Source organism: Syngnathus acus, chromosome 1 (assembly GCF_901709675.1).
Source record: "Syngnathus acus chromosome 1, fSynAcu1.2, whole genome shotgun sequence".
NCBI lineage: Eukaryota > Metazoa > Chordata > Actinopteri > Syngnathiformes > Syngnathidae > Syngnathus > Syngnathus acus.
This window is the reverse complement of record NC_051087.1, coordinates 12,221,038-12,246,407: the sequence shown is the minus strand read 5'-3', so window position 1 is coordinate 12,246,407 and position 25,370 is coordinate 12,221,038. Positions and strand designations below refer to the sequence as shown.

The window sequence follows — 25,370 nt, the reverse complement described above, 5'->3', positions numbered from 1 at the left end:
GAAAGATGCATTTTAGGTTAATCCAGGTTGTCCTTAAGTGGGAATATGAGTGAAAATAGTTGCCTGTATCTTTGTTAATAATCAATCTCCTGTCATTGCCAGTGCATATCTTAGTGTGCATATTGTGTTTCTCCACTAGATGGCAGAAGAAGATACTCAACCACAGTTCACTTCATTTAATTGATTTGTGAGTAAAGTGAGACTAGATCATTATTTCTATTAAATGCAGGATCGGCAAATGGCCGTACACGGGCCACCACACTCATGGTAGTCCTTGATTAATTGTACCTCCCCAATGAATAAAAATGTAATCATTATTACATTTTTTTCAAACAAAAAACGCTGGTAAACATTCAATATACATTATCAACATTCAAAAATTAAATCTCTTAAGAACACACGTTTTCAGTGGCCCTAGTACCACTGAAGAAAAATTGTGGCTGTCGCCTCCAGCATTTAAATTTTCCATAACGTTTATACATTTTGTGACATTTTTGTTTGGTGTTGTACCGTGCAGTCTTTGTAAAATTTAAAATCAAAATTAAAATTGTTGGTAAAAGTGCACTTTTCGTTTATATGAAATCACTGGAGTCTTAACATCAGTAATTCCAGGCCTGGATGAAAATGAGCGTCAGCACGACCGACTCGTTTCCTCAAATCGTGCTTGTAGAATAAAGAGGATCCTGCTGAGCTTTTTTTTCTCATTCCAAAACCGCAAAGAATAATCTGACTGCAGTCATTCAGGACCGCATCGTGGAAGCAAAGCAACAATCACATCATTAATTAATTTTCGGTCTTGATAGTTGTAGATTATCTATTTTTTAATCTTTCAATTGAACCTTCCGGCCACGATTTTTATTTTTTTTTCAAGGAGGGGGCACGATTGCTGCAGAGCGTCCTAACCTGCTGACGTCAGTGGGCGGGTACATGACGTATGCGCTAGGTTGGAGACAGGAGGAGGAGACTGAAACTGGAAGACGGACATGGTCCTCCCTTGGTTGTCTATCATTCACGACAGCAGGAATTCTCAAAACTCGGTGACTGCCAGTTTGATCGTGGTCCTCTCCGCGTCCCTTGCCATCGGACCGCAAAGACGATTGATTCAGCAGCTACATGGCTAGCCAGTACAGCGAAGCTAACGAGTGTTAGCTTGTGCGCCAGCTCATCTCCCGGACCCCGGCGAAGTGGCGAATCGATGACAAGAATGGCTACTTTACTTGGATAGCCGAAGAAACAAACAATATTGCGCACAACTCATTTCCAGGCAAGCACCCGCTTACATAACTGGTAAGTTTATATTCAGTTACACGCTGACAACTTAACAGCAATTTCAAAAGTTGGTTTGGCTTGCAGTGTAACAATCAGCAGCGCTGTTGTGTAACGTCTGATGAAAACCAAAAACCGCAACCCCCCCACCATCACCGTCCATAGTTTGATTAAAACAAAAAAAGCATAATTAGTCACATAATGTTGTTACATATTTTCAAAATAAGCTTGTATAGTAGTCAAACTTGGACGTATTAGTGCTACTCATCAAATCACAAAATTAAGTGACGTAATTGAGAGTTGTATGTACATAAATCGGTCACTGTTTTGTGTGATTGCTCGCACCGAAAATGTAAATAAAATATCTATCGAACTGAACATGGGAGAACTGACAGCAATCTATCTGATGTCTTGTTTTAACGTGTCTCCAAAGTTTCTGACAGACCCTGAAGCATGACGGTAATTATTGATGAGTGTGAGCATAGCTGTAGTGTCTTATTATTTTGTGTGTCCTAGCCTGGTTATTATTAGTCTTCTTACCTACCCTGATCCTTCCTTAAGACGCCGCTGGGTCCCAGCTTCCCTTGCAGCGTTTGCTCACAAACATGTATCATCTTGCTGAATAAGCAGAACCACAACGATCATAATCACTCTTTGCACGACATCAAGCATGAATCTAGACTATTTTGCTTCTAGTCATAACTTGTTTATTTCCTCTAACAGTACTGTCCACAATTTTATCTGTGTATCATGGCCACTGTAGCCTCCCTCCTTATCAGTTTCAAGTGTCTCTTCCACTGTAAAGCATGAGCAGTTTTCGTATTCTATTACATGGAGTGTGTTTGCTGTGCAGTAGCTATAGTTGGACATACAGTGGAACCTCTAAGATTGACCACAATCTATAATTTCTTAATATTTTGAACAATGTTTCCCCATGGGAATGAATACATATGTATAGAAAAATGTAACTTATGAACTTAACTGTTCGCATTTTAACATTCTTTGCTACAAGTGTAAAAAATAGTCTGGAATAATAACTTTGCGAGTGCACATACTGTTTGGCCAGGACGTTGAGACACATACTTACTTTTATTGCCACGCTACTATTTGTTCAAATTTTGGTTCAATGGTTGTCATCAAATTTGTGGTTTGCATCAATCCAACACACGAGTGGAGATTTTAATTTTTGTTTGTATCGAGCTGAAGTCCCACAATATAAATTAATGCTACAGACGTAACAATTCACTCAATCCCCGATTCGATTAGATTTTCAGTTTCTGATTCAATTAAAATTTTCCAAAATCTTTTTTTTTTTTTTTTTTAACAAAATGACTTATTTTGTAACCAAAATATGTTTTTTTTTTTCATCAGCAAGTTGTTCTTGTTGCAAAAAACTTAGCACTTAGCAAAAAAAGAATTTTGTCAATTTAAATAAAAACTTCCACTGTATATCCTCTGCCAGCTCGTTTGTTCTTACTTCACCTCTCTCGAGGTAAAATGGCTGCATCTTCCATCTGAACCTCGGAAGAGACACTAAAACTTTGCTGACTGTTGTCAAGCAAATTCACCTGGGTCAGTACTTGAGTTCAACATGGACTGATCGTCTAATGTGCAGCTTTTAGTTCCTAGTTGCAATTTAATTTTCATTGAGATTTTACTAATATCTTTATGTTATGTGGTGAATAAGTGTTAGTCGAGACCTATGTAGAAGGGTATGTCTTCAGGGACGTGAGGTTCCACTGTGCACTCTAGTTTGCAGTGATGCTGTTTATTTTGGTCTGTTGAGCAGCCAATGCTGCATTTATTGATCACTGCCATTCCTGGTCCCATCCTGTAGGATTCAAATAGTCTAAAACAGTGGTCTCCAACCACCGGGCTGTGGGCCACCTTGGACTGGATAAATGAAACATCTCGTTTATTCATTAGCTGAGGCTGAACAATATTTTATTTTGAAAAGTGACTAGATTCTGTCCTTTAGATCAGTCATTGACTGACATGTCCAGTTGTCCAGGTTGAGTGACACTAATGTTAAATTCACAAGCTAACAAAATGTTGAAAATAAACTGACGTATTTGGAAAGTTTTTTCGCAATGGAGGAAAGGTCCAGTGAGGATTCAACACTAGATCCAAAGAAGAAAAGCATCATATTTGGTGGCTAGCTGCATTGCTAATGCTAACAAGTTATTCAGTATTGGTGAAAAAAACCCCCCATTGTATTCACGTTTATTGTTGTAACAATAACACAAGGGTATGGACGTGTATGAAGCGATCCACAGCGGAAAACCGGTTGGGGACCACTGCTCGATAAAACACCAAAATTATACACTGTGTCTTGCGTTGTAAAACTAGAAGAAGGCGAACGCTATAATTATGGCATTGCTTTTTACAGCTATTGTGATGGTTTACATAATAATTTCTTTCTCCTTTTCAAATCTCCGTATTTATTTCCAGGTTGTTGGTGTTACTGCAGTTCCAAACATGGTGCAGAAGTACCAGTCGCCCGTGAGGGTGTACAAGTACCCCTTTGAGCTGGTGATGGCAGTAAGTGTCTTTATTGTCCACCTGTCTACATGAATATTGCATGCTATTGACGCAGCGTTGCGTAATACTGGCAAGCATGCACTTGTGTAAGAAAGCAATTGAATACCACACCTTCCATGATCAGCAACACTAGCATAAACTTGCTCCATTGCAAAATGGCAAAACAATTTTCTGTTAAGCACAATGGAAATCTTTGATGCGGAAAACCAATAGATACTGAATCTGGCTTATCAATGCTTTGTAGTCAAGTAGCTGTTTGAACGTGTCAGATACTTAACAATCATTTGAAGACGTTCAATTATCCATAGGTCTGAATGTGAATGTGAATCAAAATGCACCGGGTGCTTACGTACAGTACATTGCGTCAGATATTTATTTGATCATTTACATGATAATGATTTAACTAGTTGACGCATGTTCTGCCATTGTCTGAGTTGGAGCTGATGATTATTGTTTCATTTTTATGTTTTTTAAATTACTGCCATTTGGGAACTTTGGTATTTTGTCATTTTTTCCAGCCAAAATTCACAGTACGATACTGGTATCATACTTGGTGCAACATTACCTGTGGCCATAGTTACAATAAGCAGTGCGGAGAAAGCCAAATATAAAACTGTCCATCTTTCTATTTGTTTAATATTTTGTATTAGTTTAATATTAGTTTCTGTTAATTACCTACCCTCATTTTTACATCACTCGAGAGACACTTGTTGATCCAGTTATTCATGCTTTAGTCGGAGTAATTACACCTCTAATCATGGCGTGCCATCCATGTTTTTTTAAAGCCTTGTTGTGTCAGACAAGTGCTACTTCCCTTAGATAAAAATAGGCGTTCTCCTCCAGCAAGCGGGAGGATGTAGGAAGACTAAATCTCCTTAGCACAGGGGCAAACATACTATATCTATTAATAGAGGGCTAACACACACGCATGCACGCACACACACATGCACACACTCCTGGTTGTACACTTGCAGCTGAAGGAGGCTATTTGGTCTTAGAAATATTTGCACGTTTTTGTAAAATGAAAGTTGAAGGTTATATTGATGTATATAATCTTCACGTCTAATTTGCACTGCATACGCATATGAAGACCATCCTAATGAATATTTAACCATTTGTGTAATTTGATTTCTTGTCACTTTTCTTTCTGTAGTGTGTATTACTGCATTTGACGACTTCCATTTTTGTTTTAGCTACGTATCTGCAAGTCAGTACGTGTCATAGTTACTTACCATGTGATTGGCCTGTCGGAAGCTCCAGAAAGCAGCTAATTTTTTTTGTGTGTGTGTTTACTTGGGGATTAATTTTGAGTATTTGCGATGATGAATTTTTGTGTACTCTCTCTATTTGACTAATAGAAAATGCCTTTCAGTCCTTTCAAATCCACTGATACTTTACCAGTGCGTCATGCTCCTCTGCTATTATGTTCTGTTCAGTTTACAACTCATCCAATGGTTTTCTCTACAGACCGTGAGGGGCCACGTTGCACATTGACAGGTGTTAGTGAAGCTTTTTGGCAATCACAAGTGTGGCTTTAAGTGCTGTTACATAAGTCTGCTTGGTTTCCCGCCCGTAAGCTGTGTTCCACAGGGGCTACTTAGGACTTACTTTAGATTTTATTTCTGGGTAATTACCATGTAAAGCATTTGAGAGATTGCATATTCTGTCGGACAGCTGTTTGATTTGCGCCACCTTCGCACCACTTCCAGTCACAGCAGTTATCTGGATCATTTTGGCCAGAGTTGGACATGATAACCAACAAAGCAGACTTCCAACCATCTTGTCAAAGTGAATTTCCCACCCATAATGAACGAGACTCACATTTCAATAGAAACAACTAATTGGTGGTGTAAGAATGGTGAAGAACACTTAGTTGAAGAGAGTGCATTTGTGTCACAGAATACCTTCAACATGGTTAAAAGTACAACAACATTTGTTTTCACTGCCTTCAACTTCAGCTGCAATAGTCGCTGAAGTCTACTTCCTTGTTTCAATAACAGGAAATATTGTTGTTGCTACTGCTATTATCATCTGGTAGGTGCTCGAGGCTTTTCTCTGGGGAGTCCCACAGGAATGTCAAAAAGCTGTACACAATACCCCTCGCGCTGTTGTTTCAGGCCTGCAGGCCCGGTTGTTGCTAGAACATATCCATAATTAGGAATTAGTTAAGTAACCACAAAAAGAACATTCAATATTTCTTTAAAACACAAGAACTAACCCCAACTTGCACTTTTCTTTTTTTTGCTGTTCATACCATACCATTTACTGAAATGGTGAGAAAATAATGATGGATTTAGAAGAGATTCCAGACTGAAACATGTAACCTGTTGACCTTGTCTGGGTTGCTGACGCCATTATTTTACATAAGCTCTGTTTACTCTATTCACAGTGATGCACACTGTAGAACAGGCTTTTTATAAAAGCATTTTTTGGCAATATACATAGTAGTGTTGTTTTTGTCTTCATGGTATGCATACACTAAAAAGCAAAACAAGAATCCAGATGCACATATATCTGGTGGGAATTTTCTCTTTTTAGACCATTCGCAACAGTATTTGCACAGGATTATAAACATGATGCGCTATAACTGATACTCTGTATTGTTTACAGAATCTTCCCTGTCATTGGTTGTGTAACGACACATTAAATGTAGAGAACACGGAAGATTCTTTTGGTTTTTGTGTTATACAATACAATACAATACAAATAGCGCTTTCACAACGGCTTCTTGTAGTTCATGTCTGTACTTTGGAATACATACCCTATAAATTTGGTTCATGTTATTGCACTCTTTAACATTTAGTTCATTTTTCTTCCTAGCTATATGTGTGCATGTTTGTATAGGTCATACATAGGACAGTGTTTTAAACTTTTGACCGCCCACATATTGTCTTGTGTTAACTCCTGAACCACCGTTCCTTTACCTGACTCATCCTGCATTTCTCCTTTTCCCTGAGTAGTGAGTGTCCTGACCCACTTATGGCCATGTCTGGTTAAGACTTCTGCAACCTAGTTTTCCGCTACTGAATTATCCTGTGCTTTACTCTGTTCTAATGCGTATGTGACCTGCTGTTATCTGAGCTTGAGTGGAGTGCAAACGTTTAGTGAAACTGTCTTGGGATTTTAACACAACCACACTGCCCTCATTTTTTCCCATCCACCTCAAAATGAATTTCATATTGCAGTCATAAACATCCGTACCTGGATTGTGATGTACCTTACCTTACAGGCTAGAAATCAACACGAGTGTAAAATTGTTTTTCTTTCTTCTTGTGCTGTTTAAGGAGATTTAGTTGCGCACTGTCAATTTGCAAGGATTGCACTTTTAAAGGGCGTATTGTTTAAATTATTTGGCTGCTGTACTGCACAATGTTACATTTCTTTCTGGTAGATTAATATGCCAAAAATAAATGTGTCGCAATCTGCCTCAGTAAGCAGGATCTTATTATCATGCTGTGTGCTGCTTCTAACCGAATGCAGCAAGGCTGTTCTACAGTCATGTGACTCATTGGAGCCAATGGTAGTTCTGCAGCCGATTTCATTCACTGATCACAAGACACTCATTCATCCTTTTTTCCCTTTCTGCAAGGTCGAGCTACTGCTTCTGCAGCTCCCTTCCCCCCTCCGGTTTTACTCTGCTGGAAGCAGATGACACTTCTCGCTATAGTCACATTCTCATTTTGCACTGCAATCATGCGTCACCGTGTGCCAGTTCAGATCTTTGCAGCAGTATATCAACTGACTGGCAATTGTCTTTCTATGTCTTTTTCAGTCGTTAATCAGACATTACTCATTAGTTCCTCTGAATTTCGCCAGTAAAATTGAGGAAGACACAATGGGCTCTTTCCACATCCGGCACTGCTGAAAAATGGCTTCGACTTTTCCGGTATTGAATCAAAATAGTGTTGTACTATACACAGTGTTTACTGGATTTACATGGTCTTTCTTTCAAATATAGCCTCCAAAGCACTGAGCAGCAAATTAGAGGAAGGTTTTAATATATTCATCCTCTCATATCCTTGGATCCTTGGAGTCAATGTTCTGCCTGATGATATGATTTTGTCAGGTCTTCATCAACATACTTCTAAATAATCCCAGTTTGTGATAGAATATGCGGTAATGTGGTAATGTTAGCCATAATTTCAAGTTAGTATATAAATATACAGTCGGCTGTCATATTAGTCAAGCCCAGAAACGGTTCAGATGTATAATGGCCAGTGAATATGACGCCATGGTGATATAAAATCGACAGTATGTCTGCTGTTCTCTTGTCATTAATCAAAAACTAACATGAGGACTCAGCAGGGATGCTGTGGTCGATATTAACTAGTCAAGATGTTCTACATTGATGTAATCATCCATACTGACGTTTCTCTTGCCAGAAACCAAAGGATTCTGATGAAAGAGCAGTAAACGTTTCCATTTTTTGGGATTTAAATTGTGTAATGAGATTTGAGATTAAATTGCATTATCACACAGCCGTCCTGCCTGTTTTGATACACAATACCTACATGACATGATCATTACTGCATCTCTCAGCACTACAATTTAATTTAAACAGACCAATATGGTACAGTGTAACGATAATGAGATGTAATGCAAACCCGTGTACATAAATTCATTAAGATAATAGTTTTGGCTATATATATATGCATTTATATTTGGTAAACGCTTATTTTGGTGGTTGTTTTTTAGTGGTGTCAAATTGCACTGCATAGTACAGCTTGATATAATGGCAGATTACAATAAAAGGCTCACCAATTACTGGTATTTAGGGCTTAAGAGTTGCATGCAGCAGGTTTTTCCCATGTCTTTCACCCATTTTCTTCCTTTAAATGCGGACTGTAGCATTGAAATTTCTGCTTGAAAACAAGTGGGTGGCCTGGCATGCAGAGACTGAAGACTCTTGTTGCATTTGTTCAGACAAAAGCTAGTTGTCTTTCCCAATCAAACACTTACTCGACATTCAAGATTCAAGTTGGGGTGACTTCAAATAAGGGCAAGAAAATAGTGGCGTACTTCACTGTACCCCAACCACCGATCCACGACACTGTACTGGTTCGTGTGCCATTCGGTACTGGGTAGCATATGTAGACTGAAGTGACAATCAGTGCCTAAACATCCCCTTGCAAACGTCACATGACCAAAACCAGGAAACGGTTGAGCCGCGATAGGTCATTACCTGAGCCCTTTGGCACTGTAATGTTATTTCCAGTCAACAGCAAGTGGTAAAAAGTGGTAAACCGGTTCCTGGTGGAAAAGGAATTGGCGTAATACTTCTGCTGAGTAGACTACTGATAAAACAAAAGTTCATAGCACACAGATTAATTCATCACGTTCCGAGTTTCTGAGCAGAATGTCGTTCAAAAGCTACTTACATTAATAGGAGGCTCCCAATAATTTTGTTCAAGTATGTACGAGGACCCTGAAAAGACTCATCAAGCTTATGTTTTCCCATGCTGTGTTGGATGTCATGTCAAATATTGGTTGGAAATAAGCTTAGGTACAAACATTTTGGGCTGCTAGCCTTTTGAAGCCTTTTGTTTGGCCATGTTGAAGCCAATGTTAGCACAAAGCATTTATTGTTGACCCCTATTTTCCGTGGGTAAGCAGCGTCAATAGTCAGCAATTGTGCTGACGGCAGGACAAATATTATATACAATGTTCCAGAGCAACATTGGTGAATAACAAAGTTCAGCATTCAGTCATGCACAGAGGAAAGACGGCTGCTGGTCTTGGCAATGGCAACTCAAGAAATGTTTACTTTATTCATATTGTTTGGTCAGCTGATGTGCAACGTCAGACTATTATTGACTTCAGTACTCAAGGTTTTTTGTCATCTACCATCCTATTATTCGTGAACCCCTTGTACTCATTGTATATTACTAAAACATGACTGGAGAGAGTTAGGCACAAGGATGACGCACCCTACCAGTATTTTTATGTTGCCAGCGTAGCATGCCGCTTGTGGGACGTTAAGAACGCTTTTTCATGGACTAACGCAAAGCGAACCCGCTGGCCTCGTTTATTCAACACAGCTCTCCTTCATAATCCCCGTTGCAATTGTCAACACTGTGCGAGTGTTCACTTTAGTACTTTGCATGCTTCTAGTTTTGGGGAAAAAAAACGTCATCCAAGGTTCCGACTGAATTACGTAAATGACTAATATGATGATTTATTATGGGTAGTGCACACGCTCGGAGAGTTTGATTGGTCCACTGTGACATCATTTCATGGGTCAAATAAGACTATCGGTAAATCTTTTGGCAGCCTGAAGCTCTTTACTAAAAATCCATAAATTAACGGCATCACATTTAAGGCCGCAGCCTTCAACGCATGTGATTAAGTAATTATAATCCAGAAATAACTGTACATTGCTTTAATAGCGGCAACCCTGTGTTTGTGAATTGCTGTCAAAATTCTACAGTTTCCGACTATCTGCGAGGCATTGATGATGTGAATGTAAACAGCTAACCGAGTGTTATTTTATATTTGCTATTTCAAATATCAGTAAGCAATATACAGTACAGTAATCCCTCGTGTATCGCGGATAATTGGTTCCAAACACCACCCGCGATAAGTGAAATCCGTGAAGTACGGTCACCATCAAGAAGTACTGGGCAGGCTAACGAGTTAGCGGAAAGCTGCTAATTCGTGAGCGTGCTAACACGCGAAAACGGACTTCTAAAGGAATGTAAACGAGCATTTGGAGCAATACTACATTGTCCTAAAGGTTAGACACATGTTTCCTCAATTTAGAAGTTTTATTTTGACTTTTAAATTGTTTTTTAATTTGGAAAAAAAATCCGCGATGTAGTGAAGCCGCGATAAACGAAACGCTAAGTAGCGAGGGATCACTGTACTTCAGTAATCTGCCCCCTGCATGTAATGAGGAGAAATGATTGTCAGTATTAAATAAATTGGCACTTCTTTCCTCTTCCAGGCTTATGAGCGCCGGTTCCCCACATGTCACCTTATCCCCATGTTTGTGGCAAGCGACGTGGTCGATGAAGAGACAAGTGAGGATAGATCTACTCATAAGGTTGAGCGGCGCTGTGCCCTGGATGTGGACGCCCCGCGCCTTCTCAAACGGGTAATCTACCTATCACACTACCACTAATTGACACCGTAAACTGAATTGGCTGTCATAAAGATCATCTTCTGAACTTTTTAAATAACTATACTTTGGACTTTGTTACTCTACAGTATGTATTGGCAGTACCTTTGAAGCTGTCACTATAAAGATTGTTTGTGTCTGGTTTGCAGATTGCTGGTGTCGACTATGTCTACTTCATCCAGAAGAATACACTCAATCGAAAGGAGCGGACACTTCACATTGAATCGCATAACGAGACCTTCTCCAACAGGGTCATCATCCATGAGATCTGCTGCTACTCGGTAAATACACCTGCACATTCTAGTGTGCCTTAATAAGATGTGGTTTCCATATTTGATGTCTTTTGGAAATCCATCAGTTCCCCTGGACTGAAAGCTCTGTAATAGTGATCTGAAACCAGTATACATCTACCGTTGGATGATCTGTGAGTTCAAATGTACTCCTCAATGAATGAGCATGCACAGGTGCACTGAGCCAAAGAGGTCAAGGACGTTGCGTTAGCAGCCAGTTATTCAGGGCTCTAATTTTAGCTTCAACGCTCCGCAGTGGTTCTTATTGTGCACGTTAACACAGTGTTAGCAGTAACTCAGCTGGACAGCCTAATTACACAAGGCTAATGGACCTGGCTAAAGCGGAAATGTTTTCGTTGCCAAGGGGGATGAAGCTACTGAGTGTCTTGCATTTGCCACTTGAATTTTGATGCTTTTTTTTTTTATTCTGGATTACATGACAAAAACTTTCCCTGATTATATGAAACATGACAAAGCTATCATAAATATGCTTGAATCTGCTGTTGGATATAAAATATAATTTTGCTCTTTGCATAGGATTGTGATCTTTAAATGATGCTTCATTGCCTCCCATGTTGAATGCTGATGAATGTTTATCCAGTACATTCTCATTTGTTTGACCTGTTTTAACCGCCAAAGTTGTCATTTGGGTTGGCTAATTTTATATGAATAGGCTGACACAAGCATACTTCAATCCACAATGCAGCGCAAATACTTCTCTTTGTGCATCATGTTCTAGTGAAGTCAAGTGATTCATTGTTACAATAGCAGCAAAGCTCCCCTTTTTTACTCATGTATTGTGTATGTTCTCACATTTTCCAGGTTCACCCCGAGAATGAAGACTGGACTTGTTTTGAGCAGTCTGCCAGTCTTGACATCAAGTCTTTCTTTGGCTTTGAGAGCACAGTGGAAAAGATTGCAATGAAACAATATGCCAGCAGCATCAAAAAGGTGTTTATTTTTTCAGAATGACGTTGACCAACTTCTTGGTGCTGCATCGATGCAGTAGTTCTTTTCCAAGGATATATAAATATGCTTGGGTTTTTCTCTGTGGTCAATAGGACTTTGGATTTCTATTAGATCATTTTTCCATTGAAGTTGAAATTGCTTCATAAAACCTGCATATCCTCAATTGAATAATGCACTACACAAGAAGGCATATCAGTCCTCTGCTAGACCCGTAGTAGGCAATTTCATTCTTTCAGTTTTTACTTGGAATTTTCTAACGTCATAACTTTATTCTTTTTCTTTTGCAGGGAAAGGAAATTATAGAGTACTACCTAAAGGAGCTAGAAGATGATGGGATCACTCATGTGCCACGATGGAGTCCAACCTCTCTCCCTCTGCCTCCCACCAGACCAACCAGTCTCTTTAGCAGCCCACCTCCTGACCCGAAGGAACCTGTCACTGCCGCTGTTCCCATCCCTCTGACCAGTGATGCCATGGACAGCACCTCTCAGGATGCTAAGCAGGACAGCGCCGGCCTTCAGGCAGATATTTTAACCGAGGTTCTGGCTGGCACACCGGAAGGTCTGTTTCGCTGATAATTGAAATAAGAGTGGCTGGCCACTCGAAATAATTGAATTAGTGCTTTCTGCGAACTGTAATTAGACATGTCATGTCAATTGAGGTGTGATTTGTTTGTTTTGTTTTGCATTTACAGATAAACTGGATGCTGATTATATCAAACGCTATCTTGGTGATCTTACACCCCTGCAGGAAAGCTGTCTCATTAGACTTCGTAAATGGCTGCAGGAGACCCACAAGGGAAAGGTGACATGCAACTTTGCACAGGTTGTGTATTTGCAGGAATATAATCCACCAAGATAATTTGTAAATAATTGTTGATAATCTGAGGTTCTTTTATAGTATCATTAGAAACGCAAGTTAATTGGTCTAGCTGTACATTTTGATCCATTATTTTACAATATCTTGCCGCCATCTTTATTTCAGATTCCCAAGGATGAACACATCCTGCGATTCTTACGGGCCAGGGATTTCAACATGGACAAGGCTCGTGAAATTTTGTGCCAGTCGCTGACCTGGAGGAAGCAGCACCAAGTAGACTATCTTCTTGAGACATGGAGTTCACCACAAGTCCTTCAGGACTATTACACGGGGGGTTGGCACCACCATGACCGAGGTAGGTTTAAAAATCCAACCCTGCTGTTTACACATCCATGATTTATGTTGGCTAGTCTTGCAAAGCTAGCCAAGATCTTTGCTCTCGGGTTTCTTTTAGACTTAGGTTACATGATAATGAACTCAACCCTGGTTAGATCACAACCGTTCAGAACACATTTCATCATACATTTTTCATCATACACCTTGGCTTCGGTATATAGTGTCACATCCTGTGTAAAATTTATTTTTGTAGTCTGACTTCTGTTCCCAGACGAGTGTGCAGATAAAGTTTGTGTTTCATGTTCACAAAAGATTTTCCATGTCTACATAACAGAAGAGAGGGTGGCTGTACTGATTCACACTTAATATACAACCTCGTAGACTGTAATATTGCTGCAAGTCATTTTAATGTCTATTATTCTATATTGCCTCTTCTAGATGGTCGGCCTTTATACGTCCTGAGACTTGGCCAGATGGACACCAAAGGACTGGTCCGAGCTCTTGGAGAAGAATCTCTGCTTCGACATGTATGCACAGCACTTACGTTGAATACACTGTTCACATAACATTTCATGTTAATTCCCTATGTAAACCATTCAGATTACAAGTGAGGTAATTAAAGTCCAGTGTTTCAAAGGAGACACGCTTTTTCAAATCATAGCATACACACAGTTGCCTTCTATAAATAGTGCACCTAAAATGTATCCAGCGTGCTTATAGAGTTGCTAAATTTTTGAAATGTCACAATCATTTTCTGGTCTGTTCATTTTTAGGTGCTATCTATCAACGAGGAGGGGCTGAGACGCTGCGAAGAGAACACAAAGGTGTTTGGTCGTCCCATCAGGTAAACTGAGTTAAAATGACACCAAGTCAGATTTGTTTTGGAGAATGTAGTTGGCTTGTAATTAGCTTTTATGCTCACTTCCATAGCTGGCATGCGCTCTACGAGGCAGTCCAGTACAGTCAATCGTATATTCAGCAGAATGAAGACAATCAAGCATTTTAGTTGACAAGTGGGCTATGGTGGGAAGAGCGAGGGCAAGGAATGAAGATGGTATCATTCAGGCATCTCAGCAGGAGGCTCGGGCAGGGATCTGAGCCACACTGGATGGCATATTAACGATGAATAGCTGTTGTACTGCACTGGCCAAGAGCTAGACAGGAGGATGTCAAGGCAGCCAGAGAGGGAGTCTAGAATTAGCATTCATTGCTATCACCACTCAACTCGCACGTTCTAAATAGTTGCTTATCGGTTTGTGCTTTTGTCGACTCCTTTTGTGCGCAGTTGCTGGACATGTCTCGTGGATCTGGAGGGTCTAAACATGCGTCACCTGTGGCGACCAGGAGTCAAGGCCCTGTTGAGGATTATTGAGGTTGTAGAGGCCAACTATCCAGAGACGCTGGGACGGCTGCTTATCTTGAGAGCTCCCAGAGTCTTCCCAGTCCTTTGGACTCTGGTGAGCAATGGCAACCACTGGCTCTTGGAATTATAGAAAGCTATATTGAAGAATGAGTTCATACTTGATGGGTTTCTAATCAATTTCAAGTGTTTGAGTTGTCTTTACGTTCTAACACTGGCACACTAAAAAATCTCAATGTTCTACATTTATAGGTTTGAGCGTAAAAAAAAACATTTACAGAAAAATGTTAGTGAGCACATTCTGTGCAGATGTTTTTTACCTTCTCTCTGTATCCAGCCAGTTTGGTCACCATGTAACCTGATAAACACTGTGATGTTTCCTGACTTTAGGTGAGTCCATTCATCGACGAAAACACACGCAAGAAGTTCTTAATCTATGCAGGAAACGATTACCAGGGCCCCGGCGGCCTGGTGGACTACATAGACAAGGAGATTATCCCTGACTTCCTGGGCGGCGAGTGTATGGTGAGTTGAGAGTCACGCATTAAAGAATTTGGTTAGATTCTAAGATTGTCTTTACTGACCTAGTTTAATGCATGGTTGCACACTCTATAGTGCGAGGTACCTGAGGGTGGCCTGGTCCCAAAATCGATGTACCGCACTGCAGAGGAGCTTGAGAACGAAGATGTTCGTCTATGGACTGAGACAATCTACCAAAGCGCCAGCATCTTCAAGGGAGCTCCACATGAGGTGAGACCGAGTTGCACAACTGAAAGTGATGACACTCTTCATTTTCTCATTTCATGAGTTTATTAAGCAACCCAATCTAACAAACAACATAAATATGTAAAACCTTTTTTTTTTTTGTGTGCTCAAGGCAACCAAGGCAAGAGACAATCTACCAAAGCGCTTAAAAGTGATATGTAGGCCAGGACAAGAGCAAGCAACGTGCTGCCTAGATTTTGTTTTGTTGAAAGGTCTGCCATCTTGTGGCTAAAACCTGTCAACTGCATCATTCATGTCCTTCATGCAATACTCTTATATGGCATAATTATGGAACATACCTGCTCTCATATAACAGGATTTTACCAAAGCAAATAAATACCCTCTTTGTACATACATAACAAAATATTCATCATGTCTTCCTTCCACTTGAGAGGGACTCTCGAATGGCGCTATATAATTTCAAAGTTATTTATTCTTTCCTAATGTCCTTCTTTTAAACAGCTTCTGATTGAGATCATTGACGCCTCCTCAGTCATCACGTGGGACTTTGACGTGTGTAAAGGTGATGTGGTGTTCAACATCTACCACTCCAAGCGTGCCCCACAGCCACCGCGTAAAGACCCACTGGGAGCTCATGGGATCACCTCCCCAGGTGGCAACAATGTGCAACTCATAGACAAGTCATGGACGCTGGGGCAAGATTACAGTATGGTAGAGTCCCCTCTGACCTGCAAGGAAGGAGAAAGTGTGCAGGTAAGGTTTTGAGAATCTAGGGTTTAATCAATAAATCTGGTAGTACACTTTTTTTTCCCTAATTCGTCTGACACACCCCTGGTCTTTGTTTAGGGCTCCCATATTACACGCTGGCCAGGTTTCTACATCCTCCAATGGAAGTTCCACAACATGCCGGCCTGCTCGGCCACCAATCTGCCTCGGGTAGACGATGTGCTGGCTACGCTGCAAGTTTCCTCGCACAAGTGTAAAGTCATGTACTACACCGAGGTGTTGGGCTCGGAGGACTTCAGGTTGGTAACCGAACCAGTTGGCCTTTTTCATTGAAATGATTGAACCTCAATTCTATATTGAGTTCAACTTTTCCATCCCGAGATCTTGCAGTTTTCCTATGCACCGCACATACTGCAAGAACTACGTCTATTATCCTTGAGTATTGAAATGAGGATGCTTACTTTCCCAGACTTTTGTTTCTATTCTTTTTTTTCTGTCAAACGCATTTCTGTTCTTTTTTGTCCTCCCCCTCCTGCCTCTCTGTCTTCTTCCTGTGAAGAATGGCTTGCTGCGACGTGCAGAGTTTGTAAGTGGCGCAGTGGTTGCCCCTTTTCCTTTAGCACTACCCCGTCGTCATTTCCGCTTTTGGCCCACCCCGATGGCAGCTGGCTAGGGCAATCACAATGTCCTGAGCACAGTCTGGCTTTGAGCCTGTTGACTATCGCTCTGCTTGCATGACTAACAATACTAGCAATCATTGGCCTTATTGAAGTCTTGAAACTGCTACTTACCGTTCTTTTCCTAATGCAATGTGGATTCAAGAACTGCTAAAACTGCACTAGCTGTTTTGTGTTGTAGTCTTTTACTACAGATATGATCGCAACATCTTAAACATTTTGTTTAAGAAAGTGTTGAACTTTTTTGGGGTGTGTTGACGACTCAAATAAGCTTATATTGAATGTATAAACAACTGGTGCTCTTGGAATGGAATGGAATTTGCGGCTATATTTACCTGACAAACATTCTAAACTGCGATTACTGTATTTTTGTTTTTTAATGGAATCCAATTCCACCTTTATCGGCGTGGCATACTGTACATAATTAATCAGCATTAGGATGTGTTTGTGGTTTTCCACAAGCGACACAACATGCAAAGAGTTAAGATAGACTCAGCCTTCTACCATATAACGCCTGGAACAAGACATGGCCCTTTCTTATTCCTTGTCATACACAGTAAAACAACTTACTGTAGTTGAGCTGATACACTGTTATTGTGGCCTCTGTTAGGCTCTAAAGCAGTGTTTCCCAACCTGTTTTCATCCGCGGCACACCTTTCCATTGGAAAAAATCTCGAGGCACATCACCAACAAAAATCTGTTGTTACACCAAATTTCAAATTAGTTACGTTATGACGAAAGACTTTGTGAAATGCTATATAAAGTCCTACTTGTGTAGAGAGTTGAATAATTTTTTTTTTTAATGCTATTTCTTTTTCCTAATAAAAGTGAATAAATAATAAATATAAAAGTTAATAAAAGTTTTTTTAAAAAGGTTTTTGACAGCGCAAGGAATAAACTATTGAAAGTGATTGTGATTAATGCTATTTCTTTTTCCTAATAAAAGTGAATAAATAATAAATATAAAAGTTAATAAAAGTTTTTTTAAAAAGGTTTTTGACAGCGCAAGGAATAAACTATTGAAAGTGATTGTGATTAAAATCCAAAAGAATCAACATAACTGTGTTTACTGTTTTAAACTAGCTCTATAAATATTGTGACATGAAGAACAAAGTCACGTTTAAAGACCGCCCTGCGGTTCTGGCAGCAGGTGAGTGGTTATCACAGTGAAGGTGTCGCGACTTGTTTATGTTGGTGAAAAATGCACAATCCAGGTTCTCCCGTCGATCTACATGGTGGGGTTTCTGTTAGTCCGCTAACGCACCACAGTCGTCAGAGCGTCACTGTTATCAAAAGCACACAGCAGCACACACATAAACTGAATATGTGCCGATGCAGCAAAATCAGACCGACACAATATGAAATCTCACGCACGTGCAATTAGCAAATGGCTGACCTAAGTCTTGCACTAACTAACCAGTGTTTTGGCAATCCGGTTTGCAATGTGCTCCGTAATATTGGACATTTTCTTGCGGCACAGCTGAACATCTCCCACGGCACAGTGGTTGTGAAACACTGCTCTAAAGGATTGAGTACCGTTGACTGTTTGTCTTTACTGCATGGTAGTGGGTGCGCGTTATGGTCACATGATGGACCTTTAGTTGGCCACACTGATTGGGCTATGTCGATGGGGAAAAAATGTAAAGGTTATTTTCCCTTACCGGACTGTGTCTCCTTTTGCAGGGGTTCAATGACCAGCCTGGAGTCGAGCCACAGTGGCTTCTCTCAGCTCAGCGCTGCCACCACTTCATCCAACCAGTCCCAGTCCAGCTCAATGATCTCCAGATAGACAGCACTGTCTCCTACGTGGTGATAACCCCAAGAACCTCTTTACTCTGACTTTATTACTGTGGGTGTTGACCAGCAGACGACAAATCGTGGGTCGAAAAAAAAAAAAAAAAAAGAAAAAAAAAGAGAGAGACTGTGTTACCTCCTTTAAAAGGGCTTTTTTTCTTTTTCTTATTTTTTTGCACAAAGGTCTTGGTGTCTATGCTGGGCAACAAATGAGACCAAGCATTTAGAGAATTTCAGTTTGTGGCTTATTTACAGTGGAAAACTTTAAGGCAACACGCTGAACTGTTTGATTTTTGGAGGTAAGAAGCAATATTTTCATCCCAGGAGTGGCAGGTCTGAAAGGACAAAGTCACTGGAGGTGCCGTTATGTACTGTACATGCATTTACTCCACTCCAAAATTCTGCAGGCAATAATCAGATGACGCACCACTCATTCATGTGCGCCACTGTAGCAGAATGGAAGTTGTTACATATTGCCATGCAACACGTAAATGTTTGACAAAAAAAATTGCTCTTGTTATTTTAACACACAGATGTTTTCAATGTGGACAACAGGTGGGAAATCCAGCACACTTCTTTAAAATTTACATTGACATTTTTTGAAAGAACTAGTCCTCAAAAAGTTCAAGATTGTTGCCCGCAACTCCAATGTGAATGTCTGAGTTGATTGCACTTACGAAAACACAAGTTTACTCAGACCTGATTCAGATATCATGCGTATGTTTTCAAAAAACACAAAGTTTCTGAGTGGGTGGGGTTTATTAAATCATGGCAATACAAATTGAGTCAACGAATGATAATTGCCTTTTATTGATGTTCGCTTAGTGTTCGGATATTCTCTGAGCATCCTGACTTTCACGTGATAGCTTCCTGTGGCAGGCCCCACCATCTTTTGATAACTTTATCATGCCATGTACAGCATACTTGACCAGCATCTTACTCTTTAGTGCTTGAAGCAATAACAATACTGTTTGTAGTTAACCATTGAGATGTCCATTGTAATAGTGGTAATGGTGAGGGCTGATTGCAGGTGACCTTTATGTAATGCGGCAGGCACAAAGGCAAACTGAGCCAAGATGTGTGTGATTGCGTGTGCGTGTGTTTTATTATGGAATAAATAGGTCATTCATCTTTATTTTTTTCCACTATGGGCTCGGCAAGTTTGTGTTTGTGAGGGTGCTTGCGATCACCAAATTAAAAGACAACTTGCCTCAATTATACAAGGTCATCATCGTAATCTGGCAGAGCTGCTCTCATTTACATTTTTTGGGTGGGGGTGAGATGTAATTTGTGAGTGCATTTCAATGAATATCTTTATTATGATGCTTATCATTTGATTGTGTTTTAGTTAAAAAAAGGATATCATGACTGTACATGTATTAGTTGTAGTTAAGGAGTGCTACTGTTTTAGACTTACTTGATGGGGTCGAAACAGAGTGGTGTGTTACTGCATGCACATGGTACACGTGGTGACTGGGTTTATCAGTTTGCAATTTGTAAATTAATAGCCATTTTTAAGAGCCATTTGTCAATAAACACCATTTTAGCCTTTGTAAGACTCGCATAGAAACAGCTGCTCCATTCAAGGTCAATTAATAATTGTTATTGTCAACAGTTTTACTAGTTAACTGGATAAGAAGCATTAATGACTTGACTGTAAATTGCCAAGAGTCATCAAATGCTCTCTCTATGGGCACTTAATACTCAAGAAGAACTCCAAAGGATACTTACCGTGCATGTTTGAGATACACGAAACTGTTTTTAACTCCAAATGAAAGGTCAAGATATTTTTGTGTGGAATATTTGCAATAATGTGAAACGTTTTACCTCCTCAGAATGAGGGCTATCATGTATGGATGTATAAGATTGAATGCTGGAAACAGTAGTGAAAACAAGACAGACCTGTAAAATGTATGTTACTGCACACACTCCCTCCCTCCGGCGTACTTGGCCTTCGAATCCCCTCCTGCCCACTCCGAAGCATGTCTCGACCCAAACAGCCATCTTCACCATACCTTCTAATTTTTCATAGTGATTAATCCAGTTTCTTTAATAGTGATTAAATATGCAGAAATAGAAGCAGACCCAAGTAGTCATTATTATTGTTTTATTTCACTTTGAGTGCACCTTAGATTTGTATAACTGCTTAGGTGAAATTAGTAATTGAAGCCATGGGCATAAAGTGTTCTTGATCCAGTATTTCAATACCATGTGAATTCAATGTTTGAGATACCGGAGACCCTTCACGTCTTCTGTATCCTGCCTCTTTGATTTACATCACGTGTACATTTTCAAAGATCTCTTGAGGGCTATGAGACTCGTTTGTTATTACTTTTCCATGTGTTTGTACGTCCGCTTCCTATTCTCACAAAGTTACATATCTCCTCCTATCTTAATGTGAGATACTATGTAAAGTACTTATTTGAATTGGTGAGAATTTGCGCCTTTACTTTTTTGTTCTGAAAACATTAAACTTGAATTAAGTACTGTTGGGTCCTATTCATTTGCATTGCTCATTCACTTTTCTCATTTTTGAGGGGCACCTTTCTTGCATCATTAAAACAATATCTTAAACAAGAAATGCACCATAAACTAGAAGGCTTCTTTCTATTTGTTGTCATGGTAAAAAAAAAAAATGTTATGAAGAAAATTTACAGGATTAACCCTTTGATGCACATCGGTCAAAAGTGGCCCGACTAAGTTTTAATTTTCTGAATCTTTGCAATGAATTGAATTTTCAGTCAATACAACCTCAACATAGCGTTTTTATACTTCATACTCTACATTTAAACTTGTTGCCAATGTGGACACAATTCTTTGTATTTAAAATAATGTAAAATAACGCCATGACAAAACCAACACGCACGCGCGCGCACATGTGATTTTCCTTTGGGCCGCTAGATGGAAGTATTTATGTAGGTAATGCTTTCGCTGGGTCGGGCTCAGGCATGACGTCACACACGGAAGTATTTCCCGTACTACTGAGTAGCTGCAAATGACATTTGAATGATTTCTGACCAACCCGTCTTAATCGCGTAAATGTCTCCAACGGAAGAGTTGGTCAAGCAGTGGGAAAGGTCAGTGCGTTGCAAAATTGTTTTCTTTGGTTTGTTCAATTATCCGCATTCAGAGTGACTACTTGTCTCAATGCACGATCTGTGTGTAGCTTTCTCTTCAAAGTTAATAAACAATTCTCAGTTTTAAGTGATACCAAATATTAATGTATAATGTAAGAACCGCACAGCTATCAGGTTTTTTTTTGCAGCGCAGTTCAAATCAGTGAATTACCAACTATATTATTTACAATATTAAATGACAATGTGTCAATCAAAAGAGAGCATTTTATTGTTAAGGAATAATGTATTACACTCATTACCTAAATAGATCCCTGTTTCTCGCGGGAGACGCGTCCCAGACAAACTTTCCCCAAAAGAAGCAAAGCAGGCTTGCGTCCAGATGTTTGTCAAACCCAGTCGAAGTTTACTATAAAATGGGCACATAAAGCAAAATAGAGTTGTATATTCCAACACCAAAACGTTCAATTAAAGTATTTAATTTCCACAAACAAAAGTCCACTAACTTAATTCTAACATACAGACATTAGAAATTGTTTTAGACACAGACAATGCTTTTCTTGCCTGTACTGTACACTGTAATAAACTATAAAGAAAGTACAACAATGAATAGTGATATTACAGGCTTTACTGTACATTTTGAATTTAACGTTCAGCATGTGCCTTTTTTGCCTCAGACTTGTGTCATGTGTCCAGTGAGCAGGAGCGTCTCAGAGAGCAGGTGGTGGAGGAGGACACGGAAGATTGGCAGAAGAGTCCAAACTTCTCAGGGCTTCAAAGGGTCGCTGGGTTGGACCTTTCATTCATCAAAGGTGACAACGTCAATGCCTGCTCCCAGCTCGTTGTGCTCAGCTACCCTGATCTTAAGGTAAACTGTGTCTGTTGTTCTACCAGACTTTTTAAATCACCAATTTGATTACCGTATTGGCCCGACTATAAGACGAGGTATTTTTCATTGACTCAAACTTGAGTCTTGAAAAAGAGGGGGTCGTCATATAATCGAGGTCGTCTTATATTCGGGCCAATACCGTAGTTAATGGCCCTATAACAATTAATGGGAAAATGAAGCTTCAATTTTGCTTCATGAAACTGTTGTTTTAACACCTCTCGATGGCACAACATTGACTTGCCATTTCTTAACTCCTTTTATTTAAACCAATAGTGTCACCTCGAGAAGTTAAAAAATACAACTGGTTCATGAAGCAAATTTGAAGCTTTATTTTCCCCTCATCCCATCATCCACACGTATGAGGGTGTGCGCACTTATGAAACTTCATCATCTCAGATGTTTTGTTTGTTTTTTCAAATTAATTTGTACAGTTTATAGGTCACATCTATGTTAGGTAAAGGTTTTTAAATTATTTATCTTGTTTAGTCTTAGTTGACAGTTTCTACTACTGCATCTACACTAGATTGACAGATTTTTTTCAAATTAATTTGTACAGTTTATAGGTCACATCTATGTTGGGTAAAGGTTTTTAAATTATTTATCTTGTTTAGTCTTAGTTGACAGTTTCTACTACTGCATCTACACTAGATTAACAGACAGATGTGTTGACTTGTATAATGAGATCATTTGAATAATGCCAATGTTTAAAAGGCTGATTGAAGTACAGTAATCCCTCGTTTTATCGCGGATAAATGGTTCCAAAAACCACCTGCGATAAGTGAAATCCACGAAGTACGCTCGCCAACAAGAAGTACTGGGCAGGCTAACAAGTTAGCGGAAAGATGCTAATTCGCGATCGTGCTAACACGCGAAAACGGACTTCTAAAGGAATGTAAACGGACATTTGGGTTAATACTACATTGTCCTAAACGTAGAAGTTTTATTTTGACTTTTAAATTGTTTTTTAATTTGGAAAGAAAAACCCGCGATGTAGTGAAGCCGCGATAAACGAAACGCGAAGTAGCGAGGGATCACTGTACTGAAGTTATCAGAGCATTGTGTTCTGCTGCCAGGCTGGATTATGCAGCATGCCACCTGTACTACACTGTGTGACAAATGGCTTGTGCTGAGAGTGAAATAAATGCAACTGGGATACACAATCACGTTGTTGAACAGAATGTCTGAACATTTCATTAACTTTGATTTCATAAAGGCAATATACTCTGACAAATGTCATAAATCATAATGGGTAAATCATTATGCCATCATTGTTGCCAACAAGCAAGGTCAATACAGAAATAAATACTGTGCTGTTAAATGCTACACAAAAGTTAAATTAAATTAACAGTGACCCTGTCACAATCATCTCAACAGCAAGCCCTTGATCCATATGACAGTATAATAGCCTTACTGTTGGATAGAATTATCCATCTATTCATTGTCTAAGTATAATGTCTTTCCTCATTAGGATTCCAGTTAAAATGAAGCCTATCCCAGCTGATTATGGGCAAGAAGCAGTGTACAGGGACTTGTCGACAGCCGAGCACAGAGCACATATACGGTGGATATAAAAAGTCGATACACCTGACAAATTTGTAATATGAAAAAGTGAGACCAAAACAAATCATTTTAATTGTTTTCACCTAAAACCTGTAGAACTCAATGGAAAAGAAGGAAATCATTTTAAGAGGCTGAAAAAGAAACTAACACTATTTGGATGCTGCCTTCTTAGAACTGGTGGCTGTGTTCGGATGTTTTCTGTCTGGGTAGTTTTCTTGTGTGATCCAGAAGAGTAACACGAGAGCCGAAAAATAAAGTTGTTCAAAACCAGGTCCAAATGATATATGCTTTAAAACAAACTTTCCTGCTGTGTGCCGTGAATAAATATAGTTCAGTTCTTTGTTCACAAGAGATTTTTGAATGTCATGGTCAACCCCATTGTGTCATATTGTACCTAAGCACCAAGCACCGCTATTTGGAACTGGTTATAATTCTCTCCACATTGACTGTACCACTATGCTTTACCGTAGGTACAATTTTCTTTTGGTGATGAGCAGTGTGTTTGCACCCAAATACACCTTTTTGAATTACGCTGAATAAAATCAAACTTTGTTTTAGCCAGCCATTTCATACTTTGCTGCATGCACTTCAAGATTTCAAGTGTTTTTTTTTCAAAATGTAGCCTGGCTGTAATGTTTTTCTTTTCTTCTTTTGTTTGCTGTATTCCATTGAATGCCTTGGAAATTCATTTCAACCTTCCTCCTGACAGATACCTTTGAACAATGAAATCCCTCTCATGCTCTGAAATTTCTCTGCAGACCAGGGCTTGTGCTGTATGATGGTAATATAAAAATGGCAAGAAAAGCACATTAGAACATTTGGACTTCACATGTTACAGGTTATATAAATGGTGGAAAGGGTTTTTAATGGGGAACTTTTTTTTTTTGCATGAATATGTTGTATATGTGCCCCCACTAGTCTAAACATTTTGATTAATATTGCATTTGTGGAATAATCATTAAGCAGATACATTTTTCACTTCATCCATATCATGGATGCCGCCTTGTGCTGTTGACCGAAACTAATGTCGCGAGTGCCTTTGGGGTCCCATTGCAAATGTCACGTGACCAAACCTAGGTGTGCTTTAGGACTACGAGGTACTGATCCTTTTGATGCGGGCTGTTCAGCAGAATAGCTAGAAAGAGCTGATAAGTGGCTGCAGTGGAAGAAAATGAATGCATGGGTGCATACCCTAAACTACCGTAATTTTGGACTATAAGTCGCAC

The 25,370-nt window shown here is 39.6% G+C and overlaps 2 protein-coding genes across 15 annotated transcripts in view; both read left to right on the top strand.

The window, feature by feature from the left end:
- Nucleotides 1-941: 941 nt before the first annotated feature.
- On the top strand, nt 942-21,108 carry si:dkey-237i9.1 (SEC14-like protein 1). Of its 4 annotated transcripts, none has more exons than XM_037260873.1 (17): nt 942-1,287; nt 3,718-3,807; nt 10,751-10,900; nt 11,074-11,205; nt 12,037-12,165; nt 12,471-12,744; nt 12,878-12,987; nt 13,168-13,357; nt 13,777-13,865; nt 14,112-14,182; nt 14,624-14,795; nt 15,089-15,223; nt 15,314-15,448; nt 15,926-16,177; nt 16,271-16,449; nt 16,710-16,736; nt 18,511-21,108. In XM_037260873.1, the coding sequence occupies exons 2-17, from the start codon at nt 3,745-3,747 to the stop codon at nt 18,614-18,616; spliced, it is 2,214 nt and encodes a 737-aa protein (XP_037116768.1). In that variant the 5' UTR covers nt 942-1,287; nt 3,718-3,744; the 3' UTR covers nt 18,617-21,108. The 4 variants fall into 4 exon arrangements, with proteins under 4 accessions (XP_037116768.1, XP_037116759.1, XP_037116777.1 ...); XM_037260864.1 differs by having other exon boundaries at nt 12,878-13,008; XM_037260882.1 differs by lacking the exon at nt 16,710-16,736 and having other exon boundaries at nt 12,878-13,008.
- Nucleotides 21,109-21,554: 446 nt separating this feature from the next.
- The window catches only part of LOC119128479 (endonuclease V-like), a 72,786-nt gene continuing 68,970 nt past the window's right edge, over nt 21,555-25,370 (top strand). For 10 of the 11 annotated variants that reach the window (XR_005099021.1, XR_005099026.1, XR_005099025.1 and 7 more), the window contains exons 1-2: nt 21,555-21,698; nt 22,392-22,563. Coding sequence is in view for 4 of the 11 variants with exons in the window: in XM_037260946.1 (XP_037116841.1) it covers nt 21,661-21,698; nt 22,392-22,563 (210 nt within the window). In the remaining 7 variants the exon portion in view is untranslated. Of the gene's footprint in view, nt 21,699-22,372; nt 22,564-25,370 lie in introns of all 11 variants that reach the window. The other variant, XR_005099027.1, reaches the window with a different exon arrangement.

Coding starts and splice junctions, on each gene's coding strand:
- si:dkey-237i9.1 (XM_037260864.1), top strand. CDS start 3,745: ATGGTGCAGAAGTACCAGTCGCCCGTGAGGGTGTACAAGTACCCCTTT. Junction 3,808..10,750: donor CCTTTGAGCTGGTGATGGCA/GTAAGTGTCTTT, acceptor TTCCTCTTCCAG/GCTTATGAGCGCCGGTTCCC. Junction 16,737..18,510: donor TGCTGCGACGTGCAGAGTTT/GTAAGTGGCGCA, acceptor CTCCTTTTGCAG/GGGTTCAATGACCAGCCTGG.